This window comes from Rhamphochromis longiceps, linkage group LG4 (genome assembly GCF_057381845.1).
Source record: "Rhamphochromis longiceps isolate RC_006_pf linkage group LG4, R_longiceps_female_GT1.1, whole genome shotgun sequence".
Classification (NCBI taxonomy): domain Eukaryota; kingdom Metazoa; phylum Chordata; class Actinopteri; order Cichliformes; family Cichlidae; genus Rhamphochromis; species Rhamphochromis longiceps.
This window is the reverse complement of record NC_140560.1, coordinates 20,483,501-20,499,734: the sequence shown is the minus strand read 5'-3', so window position 1 is coordinate 20,499,734 and position 16,234 is coordinate 20,483,501. Positions and strand designations below refer to the sequence as shown.

Below are 16,234 nucleotides of genomic sequence, written 5' to 3'. Positions count from 1 at the left end.
GATTATGATTGCAGTTTTAAGATCAGAGTTGGGTGGAGAGGAGTGTCAGGGATGCTTTATGACAGAAGGATAGCAGCAAGAGCGAAAGAGAAGGTTTACAAGATGGTAGTAACCTGCTATCATGTATTGTTTGGAGATGGTAGCAACAACAAAAATAAGTGAAGATGGACAAGATTAGAGGAACAGCACTGGAGACAAAGTTAGAGGCACAAGGCTAAGATTTTTTGGACATTTACAGAGGAAGGATAGTGTTGAAGATGGATCTGGCAAAGAAGGTGACCACAGAAAAGATCTGTGAATGTAGTGACGGAGGAAATGCAGAGGGTTGGTGTGACAGGGGAGCTTGGAACACAGTGAGATAGTGGCAGATGTTCTGCTGTGCTGACGCCTAAAGGAAAGAAAAAAACGAACTTCTGTGCAGTTAACTACATTTATACTACATTTATTTCTACATTTAACTCCTAATTAATGCACAATCCATCTTTTAGGTCGTCTTTAATTCCATTTTTAGTTAAAAAAAAACTTGCGTGCATACAACGTTTATTTAAAACAAAATGCTTATTTTTTGTTGGCGGTAGTATTTAATTATAGTATTATATATTGTTATTGTATTTGTATAATAATGTATTTTTTTTTATTTATGTTTAACCAAATATGGATAGTAAAACTAGTTGCCTTTCAGTCTACGACAAATCTCGCGTAGTCAGTCAAATGTGTGACGGAAGCCGCCAAGGGTCAATTTCAATCGGCGTGCTCATTTGAACAAGAGGAACCGCTACGAAGAAGAAGAGAAGAGCGGCCCAGTACTGATTATTCAACTTTCAAGTTAATATTGTACGTACACTCCTAATAGGGTTGCACTTTAACAACGAATTCTTAATACCTCGATCACTCCTACTCATCGGGTAAGGCGTTTTACAAAATCAAAGCAAGTTTCAGTTAAATAGCATTAGCCTTGCTAGCAGTATTAGCATTAGCAGAGTGAGTCGAACTCCGATGCCTGACGATTTAGCGGCTAGCGCCTACTTACAAAGCGTGTTCACCTACTTATTACCCAATACTGATTGACATCCTTATGTTTAACCGCTATGTTTAAAACGACCGCATGGCTGTTATTGTTCTGCAAAAGAATTGCTCAGCTCGGCCCTTTCTTTGGATAGCTAACGGCAGAATTTTCTTGTTTTCATGCCGACCACATTGTGAGCCTCCAGCCGGGAACTGCCCTGTCGACCAGGCCCTAGCAAGAAGGGCAGGTTGGGTATTAGTGGGGTCAGCTGTCCATAGCGCAAACAATCTACAAGCTAATCGATAATGGATTTTATAATTGGAGAAAACTAGCCAGTAAAGCTAAATGTTGTAAAGGTAAACCACATGATTATGAGCCTGGAGCCGGACATGGCGATCGTTGCTTCGTTGCTAACTCATTTCCTGAGAACTTTTTTTCCCCTCTTCACTCTGACCAGCCACAGCTGAGTGAGTGTGACCTTCTACCTCACAAAACGGGCTAACCGCGCGGCTCGGGCCCACGTGTTACGGCATTGCGTTGAAATTCGAGCGAAAAAAAAAATATCGAAGCGCAACGCGGTTCCGCAACTCAGACCGGAGGACCGGGTGGGGTGGGGGTGGGGATGGGGGTAGGATTAACTTGGAGCAGTTAAGCCGGGTCACAGAGATTTTAGCTGGTCTTGTTGTCTGATGTCCTCGTTTTTGTGCCGCATGCTGCAATTAGGGTTTTAGGTGTTTGACGGGGGGTGACCAGTCCCGGTGCCGCCGGGTCGTTTCACCCTTTAACCCACTATGAAGGCGGCCAGAGAGCTCCCAACCGACACCTGCGCAGTTTTGTTTTAGAACTGATCTTTTCTCCTTCAGCTGTTTCGTGCATGCATGCATTAAGTAACTACAGTAAACCCTCAGTGGGTTCCAATAACTTTGCATGTCATTAAGCAGAGGTATCTTGTTTTAAGTAGTGATTGATTGGATAAAAGCCCAGCAGAAGACCATCTGATGAAATGTACAACGTGATTGGCATCCTGTGGTAGTTTCAGGTCCATTGCATTACTCCTGTGTGAAGATTTGTTCTTCTATGTACAGGCATCCTTCTTTTTTGCCTATATCAACTATATACGTGCATGTCGACTGGAAATGATGCATTAAAAAACATCTGACCTGTTGCTGATGGTGTTTGTATTCATACTGTCTGATCCAGAGACCTCACCTGCTTACGTGTTTCTTAATATTTTCCTTTGAATTTAAAGAGAAATGTGGATTAATTTGTGTGTGTGTGTGTGTCAGGATGGAGTGGCAGCCAGATGAGCAGGGACTTCAGCAGGTCCTACAGCTGCTCAAAGACTCCCAGTCACCTAACACAGTCACACAGAGAGCTGTCCAACAAGTATCCTACTTCAGTCTGTTCTGAGTGTGCATAATAAAACTGGTTAATGGTATTTAATTAAATTTTGATCCTTTATTGCTTTTAATGTAGTATAACAATGAAAGTGTTTGAGGATTTTGTAGGAGCTGCGAGAGCAAAGGCGAGGTAGCAACTGTGACATGACACCTCAGTCATCTTTAAGGACTAAGTGCATCTATACTGTCTACTTTTCTTCACTTACAGTATATTTTTGACCAAAAATACATGATGGAAGAAATGTCACATCACATCTGTGCGATTAACATAAATGAGTAATCTATAATAAGCCCTTTCAGTCTGAGCCAAGTAAAGCTCAGACTGAAAGGGTGATTTGAAAGTGAAATGATCCTTAACTGCCACTTCAGAAACTCGAACAACTCAACCAGTTCCCTGACTTTAACAACTATCTCATCTTTGTCCTTACACGACTCAAAACTGAAGGTGAGTAGTCTGGCACGTGCGTCTTATGTCCCTCAGATCATTGATCCATTATGGTGAGAATTTAGTGCCACTTGTACTCTTCTCACAGACTGACAGCAGTGACGCATCAATTGCTTAATCAACGTAGCACTTAAACATATACCAATAAATGTAACAGGACAAGTATATAGAACCGTGAACCGTGCTGTCACCATTGCTTTGGATACATGTCTTAGTTTAGGGATATAGATTTGTTATATTTGGTAAAAATTTAGGAATTTGTTCATGCCTCTACCAGAGCAGCCCTGAACTCTTCAAAGTTCAAATGAATCCTTATCGATTTTACATCGGGCTTTGCAGCAGCTCTGCATTCATCCCTTTCCCTTTAGAGTAAGTCTGCGCTCTTTGAGCGGACTTTCTTCTGATTGGCTGTCCCTCACAATCAGAAGGTCTGAATAATAATAATAATAATAGGTGAGTGGTGCTTCTGTGTTCAGAGTGTGTATAAATAATATTGTTCCTGGCATGAGCGAGTGCCAAGAGTAGGAAAAACCTCTGAGATCTGAGTGCTTGGAGCAGCCTGAAGCCTGTCTTTTGGCCCACAGGGAATACCTTTAGATTGGCTGATCTAATGATTTGAAACTTGGAGCTAGTTTGAATATGAATATCCACCTTTGCAAGAGTTTATATATGAAATAGACTGAGAAAAACTGTTGCGTCCACTTTGACTAAGAGTGATTGCTCTGAATTCCACAATGAAGGGCACACAGATTTTAAAGTAAGATGAAGAGTTGGATTACACGTCCTCAGGATTGAGTAGTGGAAAACGTTGTGCACTTTGATGTAGTGATCAGACTCCAAATACACGCTGATGGCTTGGCATCTTGGTCTCTAACTGCCCTCTCTTCTTCTCAGATGAGCCGACTCGCTCTCTGAGTGGTCTGATACTGAAGAACAATGTCAAAGCCCACTACCAGAACTTCCCATCAGCCGTTGCTGACTTCATCAAGCAGGAATGCCTCAACAACATCGGCGATCCCTCGCCGCTCATCCGTGCCACCATTGGTGAGTGTATTGGTTGTGTTGGTTTTATAACTTTATATACCATCTATTTACACACAGAGTAACCAGTTTAATTCCTGTGTGTCCTTATGTTACTCTCTGGAAATGATGCATAAAATCCATCTGAGTGTCTGTGAAGGTGTTTGTATTCATACTGTCTGATCCAGAGCTTCTGCATAGGCCAAAGGTTGCGGTCTTTGTCAGTGGTGAACAACTGACCTGAACTGCGTTTTCTCCTGTAGGCATCCTGATCACAACTATTGCCTCCAAAGGAGAGCTGCAAACATGGCCCGAGCTGCTGCCTCAGCTCTGCAACTTGCTCAACTCAGAGGACTACAACACGTGCGAGGTCTGCACTTCCTGTTTGGCATTTGACTCATTTAGATAGTTGCTCTGGTTTAAGTATCTGACAATTGAATGAGGCGCGTATTCTTGAAGTAGACATAAGTTTGAATTCATCCCACACAGACAGCCACAACAAGGCTAACTGGAAAGTCATAGTTTGCAAATGATTCCTGAGAAGAACCAGATATAGCTCTGCATGGACTTTGAAATGGAGCAGTAGATGTCGTAATAGTAGTAGTAATAATAATAAAACAGATGAAAATCAGGCAGGATTAGTTGTAATATCTGTGTTGGAGCAGCTAATATCTCCAGTCGTTCCTTTTATGATGACGATTTCATAGTCGCACATGTGCTTGACATGAAAAAGATGTTCTCAGCTGATAGGCAGAGTCTTTGCAGTGCATTCAGAACTTTGCTCCGGTCTTGTTGTCTGATGCGGTCTTCGTTCTCTCCTCTGTGTCCCTGTACGTTTGCGTTTGATTTGACAGCTTCTCTGTGTATGTCCGTGTCTCAGGGCTCATTTGGCGCACTGCAGAAGATCTGCGAGGATTCATCGGAGCTGCTGGACAGCGACGCTCTGAACAGACCCCTCAACATAATGATACCCAAATTTCTTCAGTTCTTCAAGCATTGCAGCCCCAAGATTAGGTACAAGAAAGAGAGAATCTGGGTGTGATTTATGCTAACATTTGCCTGACTGTATATGGTTAGTTAAGAGTCGTGTTGATTGGTTTCAGTGGCAAGTTTTCTTCCTCATTACAATATTTATACTACGGTAGGAACCATTGTGAGCATGTAAGCGAGTTTTAATGTGCTTATCTGATCAGATCTTTTCATAACTCCTTTATTTATTAGCAGATTTATTGTTTTACGTTATGTAGACCTATAGCCTTCCGGTGTTTTCTGTTTAAATGAAAGGCACATGTAAGTTATACAAGGTTCTTATCTGAGGCATTTTCATTTGAACCAGTTTCTTCATCACTACAATGTCTGATCATTGCTGTTGTTGCTCTGCAGATCCCATGCCATAGCCTGCGTGAACCAGTTCATCATCGGCCGAGCCCAAGCCCTGATGGACAACATTGACACTTTCATAGAGGTGAGCTTGTGTGTGCTTCGGTATCAGGCTGCTGTGTTAGTTTTGTGCCTACTTCACACTCCTTTCTTTTTGCTCCTCTTCTCCTTTGTTAGAGCCTGTTTGCGCTGGCAGCAGATGAGGACTCTGAGGTCAGGAAGAATGTATGCCGAGCCCTGGTAATGCTACTGGAGGTCCGCATCGACCGCCTCATCCCCCACATGCACAGCATCATCCAGGTGAGTGTTAGGACAACCAGATAACCAGCTGTGGAGCACACAGTGGAAGTAAAAGGACACGTACGCCACATTTTCGTGTAAATACGTGGAACTTGGAGCCCATCTGGATGTGATGAGAAACCCAGCTCATTGAAGCACGATGATACTTCAAGTTCCTAATGTTTCTGATCCAGATTTCTCTCAAGTTTCTTCTTAGGCTGGTTTTTGTTTTTTTCCTCCCTTCCCACTCACCTGATCACACATTCCCATTCTCAAACATCTGCTTTTCAGTACATGCTGCAGCGAACCCAGGACCCTGACGAGAACGTGGCTCTGGAGGCCTGCGAGTTTTGGCTGACTCTAGCAGAGCAACCCATCTGTAAAGAGGTGCTCTCCGGACACCTAGTGCAGTGAGTAGCTTGTTAAATATTGTTAGTATGTGCCTATTATTAGTGTGAATTTCCATCTGTGTTTTTTTTAATCAAGGATATCCTCTTTTGTCTCACTTGTTTAATATAGACTGATCCCTATCTTAGTAAATGGGATGAAGTATTCTGAGATAGACATCATACTACTGAAGGTGAGTGCCATCGTAGGTATTTGAATGCTTGGGATACCCAGCTGTACTTCTTTGCCATCAATCTGCTTTTTGACCGTTCCCCCAGGGTGACGTGGAGGAGGACGAGGCGGTACCAGACAGCGAGCAGGACATCAAACCCCGTTTCCACAAGTCGCGCACGGTCACTTTGCAGCATGAAGGAGGCGAGGGGGAGGAGGGGGAGGACATCGAGGAAGACGACGACGACGATGACGACACGCTGTCTGACTGGAATCTGCGTAAGTGGTGGAGAAACACATTATTTGCCAGAATGTGAGTGTAGTGACTTGACTGGTTGTACTTTGGTTTCCATTTATGTTGTATATCAGGTATTAATATGCCAACTGGCCCCTTCCCAAATGTAGCACAGATCTATTACCTTTTAAGCTGTGAGTGGACATGTGGATGTCATTCAGGAAGTACATGCAGTGAGTTTTTAGAAAACTTAAACCTGCTGTAGTTTCAGGTGATATAAGAGAAATGGCAGGTTAGGTGTCGGGTTGTAACCAAACTTTTCTTTCTCACGTAGGGAAATGTTCTGCAGCAGCACTGGACGTGCTGGCCAACGTGTTCCGTGACGAGTTGCTACCCCACCTCCTGCCACTCCTGAAAGGCCTGCTCTTTCACCTTGACTGGGTGATCAAGGAGTCTGGTATCCTGGTGTTGGGGGCCATAGCTGAGGGTAAGATGAAAGGACACACATTTTTCATGCAATCTACAGATTTTCTGGTTAGTGGTCAGAGCTGCAAAAACCCGAGCTACACCTTCCTGAAATGTTCCCAGTTTATGCATAGACAGTTATCTGTCCCTAGTTGAGATCTAGTAATGAGGTTTAACCTTATTATATGCAGTGTGCAAAAAGCCTGTCTGCATGTTCATGCAGACATTCACTTGGTGTTCTGAATGACACATTATAGATTTCTAATGTCATGCCTCATTAGCACAGGGTTGGTATCACCAGGACACCTGATTTGATTAAGAAATCACCCCCACAGTGCCGTCTATGCTTTATTCAAAGTTACTGGCATTATCTGCGGATGTGGTGAATCCTGATTGGAAAAGTAATTTGTGTCAAACTGTTCTTTCTGAAATTGCTAAAGCAGTCTTCATATTTCTCAATTGGGAAAGAGGCAGAAACATAGAGAGGGGACTTCCCAAATCTTTTGGATGCAGAACTGGGATTTGGTACTTTCCCATTTCAACTGATACCTAGAATTCCCTCAACGGTGCCTAATTAGGTCGCCAACCTTATGCAGAACCACATCTGTCAAAAGTAATCTGTATAAAGTGATGTCTGTGTTGGAATGTCTGAGTTATAATAACCAATCACGTTTTGTCGGGCTTTGCATGCAGGTAAATGGTCTGTTTCATGAGCAAAAGAGGGAATGCAAATGCAATCTTACAAACTGTTCAGCCTAATTTTTTTAAATTTGCATGAATAAAGAGTGATTTGCAGATGGATTAATGACTGCCCAGATTGGCAAGAGAGTCAGAATGAACCTGTCACAGAAAGAAGTGTTGTTTAGTTTCACAGAGTTTGTAGGAATGAGCTCCTGAAGCGTTCTTTATTGCAGCAAGGTTGAATAAGTATGAGTTAGGCTCTGCTCCTCAGTAGTGTGGAGTGCAGTGGGCGCGATGGATTAAGCTTGCGATTGAGGTTTCTGTTTACAACAAGTGACGTAGTAGATTTGTACTAAAACAGAACTGAGTTGCTTCTGTTCCATGTATGCAGTGAGATCTGAAGTCTGAGTGTTGGTTAAGAGGCATAAAGCAGAGAAACCTACATTTGTATCGTCTCCTCTGAAGCAAATCAGCTGTGCAGTCTTCTCGTGATATAACGCCTAAATTGATGCACATCGCAAGTACACATTGGTGTGAGACAGAATTTCACAGGGAAGAGCTGCATTATGCCACATACTGCCGGCGAATGATTATTAGGATCAGTAGATTTGCTCTGCTGACTGCAGAAGGTCTGGTGTCGTTCTCACTCGTGCTTTCACTCTGTGCTTAGGCTGCATGCAGGGCATGGTGCCCTACCTGCCGGAGCTCATCCCTCACCTCATCCAGTGTCTGTGTGACAAAAAGGCCCTGGTCCGCTCCATTGCCTGCTGGACCTTGAGTCGCTATGCACACTGGGTGGTTTCCCAGCCCCCCGACTCGTATCTCAAACCGCTCATGACGGAGCTCCTGAAACGCATCCTGGACAGCAACAAGAAGGTGCAGGAAGCCGCCTGCAGGTGAGCCACGCTGCAATCTTTGTTCCCTTCTAACGTGGACGTGATGAAAATCCCAGCTCATTGACTTACAATGATACACTTTGTTCCCATATTGTACTCTGATCCACATCCTGCTTGTGGTATTCCTGGACCACAAGACTGTGTGTGTAGATTCAGCATTGACCTTCATCATCTTGTTTTTTCTCAGTGCATTTGCAACCTTGGAGGAAGAGGCATGCACAGAGCTGGTGCCATATCTGAGTTACATTCTGGACACTCTGGTCTTTGCTTTCGGGAAGTACCAGCACAAGAATCTGCTCATCCTGTATGATGCCATAGGAACTCTGGCAGATTCAGTGGGTCACCATCTCAATCAGCCTGTGAGTTTGAGATTTGGATCTTGTATATTTGTCTTGAATTTACTCAAGTCAATCGGGTTGCTTAGCTTTGGGAGGAGACTAATAACAGGGAATCATTGATTTGTTGCAGAAAGCCTGAGCTGTTACCACTGTGTTGCTTTTTCAGGAGTACATTCAGAAGCTGATGCCCCCTCTTATTGCAAAGTGGAACGAGCTGAAGGACGAAGACAAGGATCTCTTCCCTCTGCTGGAGGTGAGTAAATTTAGCGCTGCTTAGAAACAGGGTTTTTCCTGTTTTCTGTTTGACATGTCCAAGTATGTCGAAGAAAAAATGCTTTACGTCATTTAGAGGAAGGAGAAGAAAACCCAAACAAAACTGTGCTGTCCGGATGTCTTTCAGTGTCTGTCGTCAGTAGCCACCGCCCTGCAAAGTGGGTTTCTGCCCTACTGCGAGCCCGTCTATCAGCGCTGTGTCACATTAGTCCAGAAGACACTTGCTCAGGCTATGGTGAGAGAGCAAGCATGAATAGAATAAATGTGGTGGAGTCTGTTTAAATCTTGAACTGGTGCTTAAAAATTCACATTTTTTCTTTCTGTCTACATAGATGTACAACCAGCATCCAGACCAGTATGAAGCTCCTGACAAGGATTTCATGATTGTGGCCTTGGATCTGCTGAGCGGCCTGGCTGAAGGTCTGGGAGGACACGTGGAACAGCTTGTGGCTCGCTCTAACATCATGACCCTGCTTTTCCAGTGCATGCAGGTGTGATGGAAGTTCTCTTTATTTTTCTACATGCAAAAACTAGTTTTTCTGTTTTTTTGTTTTTTTTGGGGGGGGGTTTTTTCTCCCTCTGAGTTTTCTGTGATCCCTGTGTAACACCAAGTTATGTGGTTCTGCTGCAGGATACCATGCCCGAGGTGAGGCAGAGCTCCTTTGCTCTCCTGGGCGATCTAACAAAGGCATGCTTCCTCCACGTGAAGCCCTGTATTGGTGAGCGTGCGTTATCAGAGCAACTTTGTCACATTTTGACTGATTTACTAGCTGCCCTCTCATTTTATTACCAGGGAACACCCAGATTTAGTGATTGTTGTAGCCACTCATGAGCTCATGTCTTTAATGATGAGCTGTAAAAAATAGGAGGCTGAAATGAATATCCAGCTGTGTGTTTGTGAATCATTGTTGTAACTGGTGTCCATTTCTCTTCTCCAGCTGAGTTCATGCCCATCCTTGGGCTCAACCTGAACCCAGAGTTTATCTCCGTGTGTAACAACGCCACCTGGGCCATAGGGGAGATCTCCATGCAAATGGGTAAGTAACAGATCTTATTGTGGATGGTTTTCCTGTCGTCCCCCCCACCCCCCAGTATCTGGATATGATGAAACACCCAGCTCATTGACACAAAGTGATACATTTTGTTCCCATAACGTTTTCTGATCCAGATCATTCACAGTACATGTTGCATGCAGGCCTGTGCAGTCTGAGCTCGTACGTTCAGGAATTGTAAACTCTGCCTCAGTGTGGGCGACATATTTTGGCTGAGACAAACTTGAATCAAAGACGTGTTCAGAACCTGATTCTCAAAATGGATTTTTACTATTCACAAATCTTATTTAATAGTTTAGTAAGAAACTAGTTTTTCTATTGAATTTAAGTAAGAGACAACACCAAGGCTTGTTTAGGTTTTAAGGGCTTGGTAACTGCAAATGGTTTTATTGCTGATAAGTGTTCAGACACTCCCTTTTCTTTCTTTTTTTTTTTTTTAAGGACCTGAAAGCTCTTCTCAGTAACTTATGACCAATGAAGCCCTGAAGAAAGTTAAATCAGTGTTGGGTATTTTTGATATTTCAGCTTTAGGTTTTTCACGTGTTCCTTTTTATTCGATTGAAGCAGGTCCGATTCTGTCTTGTGCCTGATTGGCAATGAATTCCTGGCTTTAACACACTTAGAGACGTTACCATGTTGTATCCACACTGCAGGATGCTCACTGCCTCCTTCTCTTCTTTGTGGCTCTCCAGGTGCAGAAATGCAGCCGTATGTGGGTATGGTGCTGCCACACCTGGTGGAGATCATCAATAGACCCAACACTCCCAAGACTCTGTTGGAAAACACAGGTAAACAATCAGCTACAGAATGATGATAAGTGTGTCTCTTAAATTTGATTCTGATATTGAAGACTTCTTTTATGTCTCTCTATGCAGCCATTACGATCGGCAGGCTGGGTTTCGTGTGTCCTCAGGAAGTGGCGCCACAGCTGCAGCATTTCATTAGGCCATGGTGAGTCCCAGTATGGATATTACCATATATGATTGATTTTTTTTTTCACGTTCTACTTTCACAGCATGAGTAAAAACTCTTTAACTTGTTAGTTTAAAAAGTTGAAAAACTAAAGATAGTTGAAAATAGTTGAAAAATTGCTCAAAGTGGAGCTGCTGTAAAACAAACAAAAAAACCCCAAGTTGAACTCATTCTTCTGTCGCCACATTGCTCCTGTTCACAGGTGCACGTCGTTGAGGAATATAAGAGATAATGAGGAGAAGGACTCGGCTTTCCGGGGAATCTGTGTGATGATCGGCGTGAACCCTGCAGGAGTGGTGCAGGTAAGGTGATATTGCTTTAAAGGGGTTAGAGAAGTAGGGGAGGTCTACTTTGGCAAGTGCTGAGTTAACAAGTCTTCTGTGTTCAGGACTTTATTTTCTTCTGTGATGCTGTGGCCTCATGGGTGAACCCGAAGGACGACCTGAGGGACATGTTTTATAAGGTAAATACTTCATCAAAAATCATATTTCTGTGACAGTCTGCAGGATGGACCAGCGTTTGTGATTAAAACGTTCCCTCTTGTGTAGTTTTGGGTCACCGACCTATGATGATCATTAATCAGACATCGGAAATCTGACGGCATGGTGCAGATGGCTTTGAAGTCTGAGAAGTGTGGTACATCACTAAGTCAAGCTGATCAGTCAATAATGAGTACTATAATATAATAATAATCAATACTAATCAATTCTGGGTAGCCTTAGAAATCCCTCTTGCTAAAGCTTAAAACATTAGGCCTCTACTTTGAGCAATCCAGATCGTGGAGGGGTCTTTAAATTAGTTTTAGGTGCTCGGCCCAAGATGCAGCTGCAGTTGCAAGGTCATAGCTAGATGTACAAAAACTGTATATTGAAAATGGATGATGCCACTTTAAGGTTACACATTAATTTGTGGGTTGCCATTATGAAACTTTGCCTTTAATTTTGATTGTCGTCGTGTGGTTGTTATGCTGTCATGACTTTATTTGGACGGTAAGGAGGAGCTAAAGAGCTAGTGCTAACTAGCTGGTTTATTTGTGATATAAATGTCAAAGCTATTTTGGCTTAAAAAACTGAACAGCTATCTCTTTAGTGTCTTTACAGTCAGAACAAGTGTGTTGTGTATTGAATAACACATGAAGCCAGCAACTGAGACCATAAACTGATGTTGCAGTGAACAGACACCCCTCCATATATTATGGTGACTTTTAACATTTTCCAGTCTGTTTGAATATGTCAGCAACACGTAATGATTTATCAAGTTATCTCGCTTCAGTTGCTGCAAACTGAGATTGTCAAGCACAGCAACCCAGTGAGAAAATCTACCATTAATGTTGCCATAAGACAGTCTGCTATCAGCCTGCGAAAGACTTCGCCGACAAAGTCTGACCTTCAGATTTGAACGCCTGCTGCAGAATTTATCAAGTCTCATTTGTTTTTCCAAGATCCTGCATGGCTTCAAGGACCAGGTCGGAGAGGAGAACTGGCAGCAGTTCTCTGAGCAGTTCCCTCCTCTGTTGAAGGAGCGCCTGTCAGCCTGCTACGGCGTCTAACCCGGCCACCCCTTTGGTCCACGCAGGACACTGACCTGTTAGGTATGTTCACCAAATGATGTCACCCAAATGAAATACCCCTCAGCCCTCCTCTGGAAGTGATGAAACACCCAGCTCATTGATAAACAATGATACATTTTGTTCCCAAATCATTTTTTCTGATCCAGAATCGCACTTTAACCGCTTCATTATCAGCTCTGCATGCATCTGTTCACACGATGTGGTTTAAAAGTGTCTCCTCTGTTCTTGTGTTTGCTTGTCCCCCAGGTTAATGAAGGGGAGGGTAACAGGGGAACTCATTGCACTGCCCAGAACGTGGGGAGAAACTAGAGCTGGAGGGACGTGACTGGCCTTGACCCTCCACTCTGCGGATAGCCTCCATTTCCCCTCCCCCGTTGCCCTGTTTGTCTCTCTGAGGGAGGGTGGGAGGAGGGTGGTGGGTGTGGGGAGGGTAAACTGGGGATATACACATACCTCTCGGATAAAACGCCTCACTAAATCCAAAATGCTCAAAAGTGACTTTTCGCCAACAGCACCGCAGGGATTCTAGGTAGGTGAGGGCAAAACGGAGGCCAAGTTCGACCTCCCCCCCTCCTCGATATTTTTTTTTCCTCTTTTTTTTTTTTTTTTTTTTTTTTTTTAAATTAGTCTGACATAGATGACGGCTGGGAGGGGAGGGGGGGGTGGCAGATAGGTACACTTTTAAAAACAAAACAAAAAGGAATTAACTGAAACAGCATAGGGTGCCACAGTCCCAAATACCCCACACAGGTGTTTAAACAGGCTCGTGCCAGAGGCTAAATAATAAAAACAGGCGCTTTTACTATGTAACAATGTGCACACAGTTTCTTTTGCACCTTTCACTGCAAAAATCATCAAAGCATTTTGTGTGCATACACATGGGTCTTTTTCTTCTTTTCCTCTCTCCCTCCGTTTCACGTTTACTTCCTCTTCCCTTGGTTGCTGAAAATCTTCAGGCTTGTAGCTATTTTCCTTCCCTTGTCGGAGGCAAAGAGATGCAGTACATCTGTCCTCTTAAGGTTTTACCACCGCAGTACCAAAATATTGCATGGCATACGATCACCTCTTAAGTGATGCACGTTAGAGTAAATGGGTTTTGTTTTTGTATCGTTTTGTTTTTTTCCTTCTCCATTTATCGCGCTAGTCGTCGTCCGAACGGGGAGGCTTGCCATGACGTAAAGCCGTCACGTGCGTGGTTCTTTTGTCCTCCCTTTTCATGCATATTGTCTAATCAGTGTCCATGTAGTTAAAACGGAGGCAGCGCGCACATGTGCGAAGAGCAGATTATAGGCAGGTTTAATCAACCCGTGCGCATTTTTGTTTGGGGAAAAAAACAACACTGCAACAGGAGTTTAAATACTGTAGGCAAGCTGAGAATCATATTTGCTGCTTTCTTTTTTCTTTTTTTTCTTTTTAAATAGAGTATTTGCAAAACAGAGCTATAAGACATCACCAAGAATGAATTGGTTCTTACTGGTATAAATGCACTTTTTTTTTCTCTCTCTTTTGTAATAAATTTAGAATTTCTAATGTAAGGCATACAGTAATATACTGAACTTGAAACCTAGCGTTTTGTCTTGATAAGTGATTTTTAGGACTGTTAACGGCTTGCCGAGGTAAGCATAATGATAATGTTAAGCAATGATACGATGACTTGGTAAGACTTGAGGCCTCTTAACATAGTTTTATAATGTAGCTCCTTATAAAATGGACTGATTAGGATGTAAGTGGAGGGAGACATCTTAATTGTAGTGTTTTTCTTTTGCAGTCGTCAATCCATACCTGTGTCTGAGGATGTCGCTCCCCCCTCGCCCCCTGTAGTTTTCATTACAGCTTCCTGTTAAGTGATGGCTGTTGGAGCCATCGAGGCTTCACCTTGTCATGAATGTTGCATGCTTTTTGACAGGTCTTGCTCCTTTCGTTTTTCTTGTTCTTCTAGTAGCTGGTCCCTTTTTAGGGACCCACCTTTATAAGTGCTTGTCAATGGCAATGCAACGCGCTGCTGGACTGATAAGGTACTTCTCCAGCTTATGATCAAACTAGTGATTGTCGTTGCCATATATTCACCCGTTGATACTGTGTAGGATATGCCTGGGACAGCGTTTACCAGACTGAGTCCTGATAGTACGTTCCCTCATCTTGGTTATCTTACTCTGCTTTATCTTCTCATCACTGTCCATGGTGTGGACGGTTGTAATGGAGCTGTATATGGCTGTTTGCCTGGTGTTTCCAGAAGTACTTTTTAGACATAATTTCACACCAGCCCTACTCAAAAAGTTATGTTTGGGAGTAAAGTTAGGCCACTTGCCTGGTGGTTAATAGCTGGACAGGGTGCACAAAAGCTTCAGAGATGATGATGATTAAGATCCTACCCACGCAGGGCAAGAGACCGGTCAGGGGTCTCCCTGGCAACCTCCGGTCGCTAGAGGAAAAATGTCTATTTCACAAGTGTTTTCTGGCGTTTGCCAGGTGGAAATTCGTCACAAAGGGGATTTATACAGCGTTCTAGTGATAACCTCGAAATTGCTTTGAATACTTCCAGGTGGCTTCTGTGTCTATAGTTTCTATTGAAGACTGCTCACTGCTGGTGAAACTGCCAAGTTCACCACTAACCAGAAACTGAAACTGTTCCCTTTAAAGTAAAAGTAAAAAAGGACAGAAGGGAAAAAACAGAAAAGAAATTGTTGCATCAGTAAGGCCCGGTTTTTACTTTGACAGCAAATGTTTTTAGTTTCTGGTTTGAAGGTTTTTCACATTTAGCCACCGGAGGTCGCCAATCAGTCTGAGGCCTGATGGACATCTCTAACACATGCTCCTGCCTGATCAAAGTTGGATTCACATCATCTTCTGTCTGTAGATTATGTATTTTAGAATAAACCCTTTAATTCTGGTAGTTTTGTTTATTGCTAATTAATGTGGCCACTTTAAGCTGCAGCACTCCACAGTGTGAATAACTGAGGGCATCCTGTGCAGATTTAACTGGAAGGCAGCCATTGAGAGATGAGGTGGCCCCCTGCTGGTCACAGGCTGCACCAGCATGCTTGCAGCTCCTGTGCCACAAAGAATTAGTTAAAAGAAAATAAAAAGCTTTGCCACATCTCACCATGTTGTTGATACATAAATACAAGTTGTCCACAGGTTGTTTTTTTTTTTTCCTTCCCTTTTTTAAAAAAAAAAAGAAGTTTTTTTTTTATTTATTTTGTTTTTTATGTTGTGTTTTTGTGCTGTAATGCACAAATTTTTTTTGGACTTTAAAAGTTTTTTTTCTCCTTTTTATTCTTTTTATTTAAAGAACAGTTTGTTTTCGTTGTTTTATAGCGGACCATCTGATGATGTTAAATTTGACACGGTTGTACTGAGGACAAGGCGGTGCTTGGTGCATACCGGAGGGAAGAACGTGGAAGACAAATTCAGAAGTTTTGTTTCAATCTGATATCAAGGCCAGCAGTTGAATTTCATGTATTACCTTTTTTTTTTCTTTTCTTTTGCTGAACTGTGGTGCAGGTTGGATGTAATCTGGTGTGTCTCTTTTTATTTAATTTTTGTGAATAGGGGAAAATAAAAGTTTTTTTCTATAAGCTTTGAGTTGACTCAGAATTTTCTATTGTCTATGATCACATAAACCACCATCATTTCAAAGTCCCTAAAGACCCTAAAACATTTT

The 16,234-nt window shown here is 42.8% G+C and overlaps 1 protein-coding gene and 1 non-coding gene across 3 annotated transcripts; both read left to right on the top strand.

The window, feature by feature from the left end:
• Nucleotides 1-725: 725 nt before the first annotated feature.
• On the top strand, nucleotides 726-16,155 carry LOC146671474 (transportin-2-like). 2 transcript variants are annotated; one of them, XM_085403681.1, is made up of 25 exons: nucleotides 726-834; nucleotides 2,293-2,392; nucleotides 2,776-2,851; nucleotides 3,746-3,895; nucleotides 4,135-4,241; nucleotides 4,752-4,885; nucleotides 5,255-5,336; nucleotides 5,429-5,551; nucleotides 5,822-5,940; nucleotides 6,050-6,110; nucleotides 6,196-6,367; nucleotides 6,658-6,810; nucleotides 8,140-8,365; nucleotides 8,553-8,724; nucleotides 8,870-8,956; nucleotides 9,104-9,211; nucleotides 9,309-9,467; nucleotides 9,608-9,695; nucleotides 9,915-10,013; nucleotides 10,721-10,816; nucleotides 10,904-10,979; nucleotides 11,203-11,302; nucleotides 11,389-11,463; nucleotides 12,442-12,591; nucleotides 12,817-16,155. In XM_085403681.1, the coding sequence occupies exons 2-24, from the start codon at nucleotides 2,294-2,296 to the stop codon at nucleotides 12,547-12,549; spliced, it is 2,670 nt and encodes an 889-aa protein (XP_085259807.1). In that variant the 5' UTR covers nucleotides 726-834; nucleotide 2,293; the 3' UTR covers nucleotides 12,550-12,591; nucleotides 12,817-16,155. The 2 variants fall into 2 exon arrangements, with proteins under 2 accessions (XP_085259807.1, XP_085259806.1); XM_085403680.1 differs by having other exon boundaries at nucleotides 747-905.
• On the top strand, nucleotides 2,137-2,206 carry LOC146671475 (small nucleolar RNA SNORD41). Its single transcript, XR_014911642.1, has one exon. It is a non-coding gene; the product is annotated as a small nucleolar RNA SNORD41 (small nucleolar RNA).
• Nucleotides 16,156-16,234: the final 79 nt, after the last annotated feature.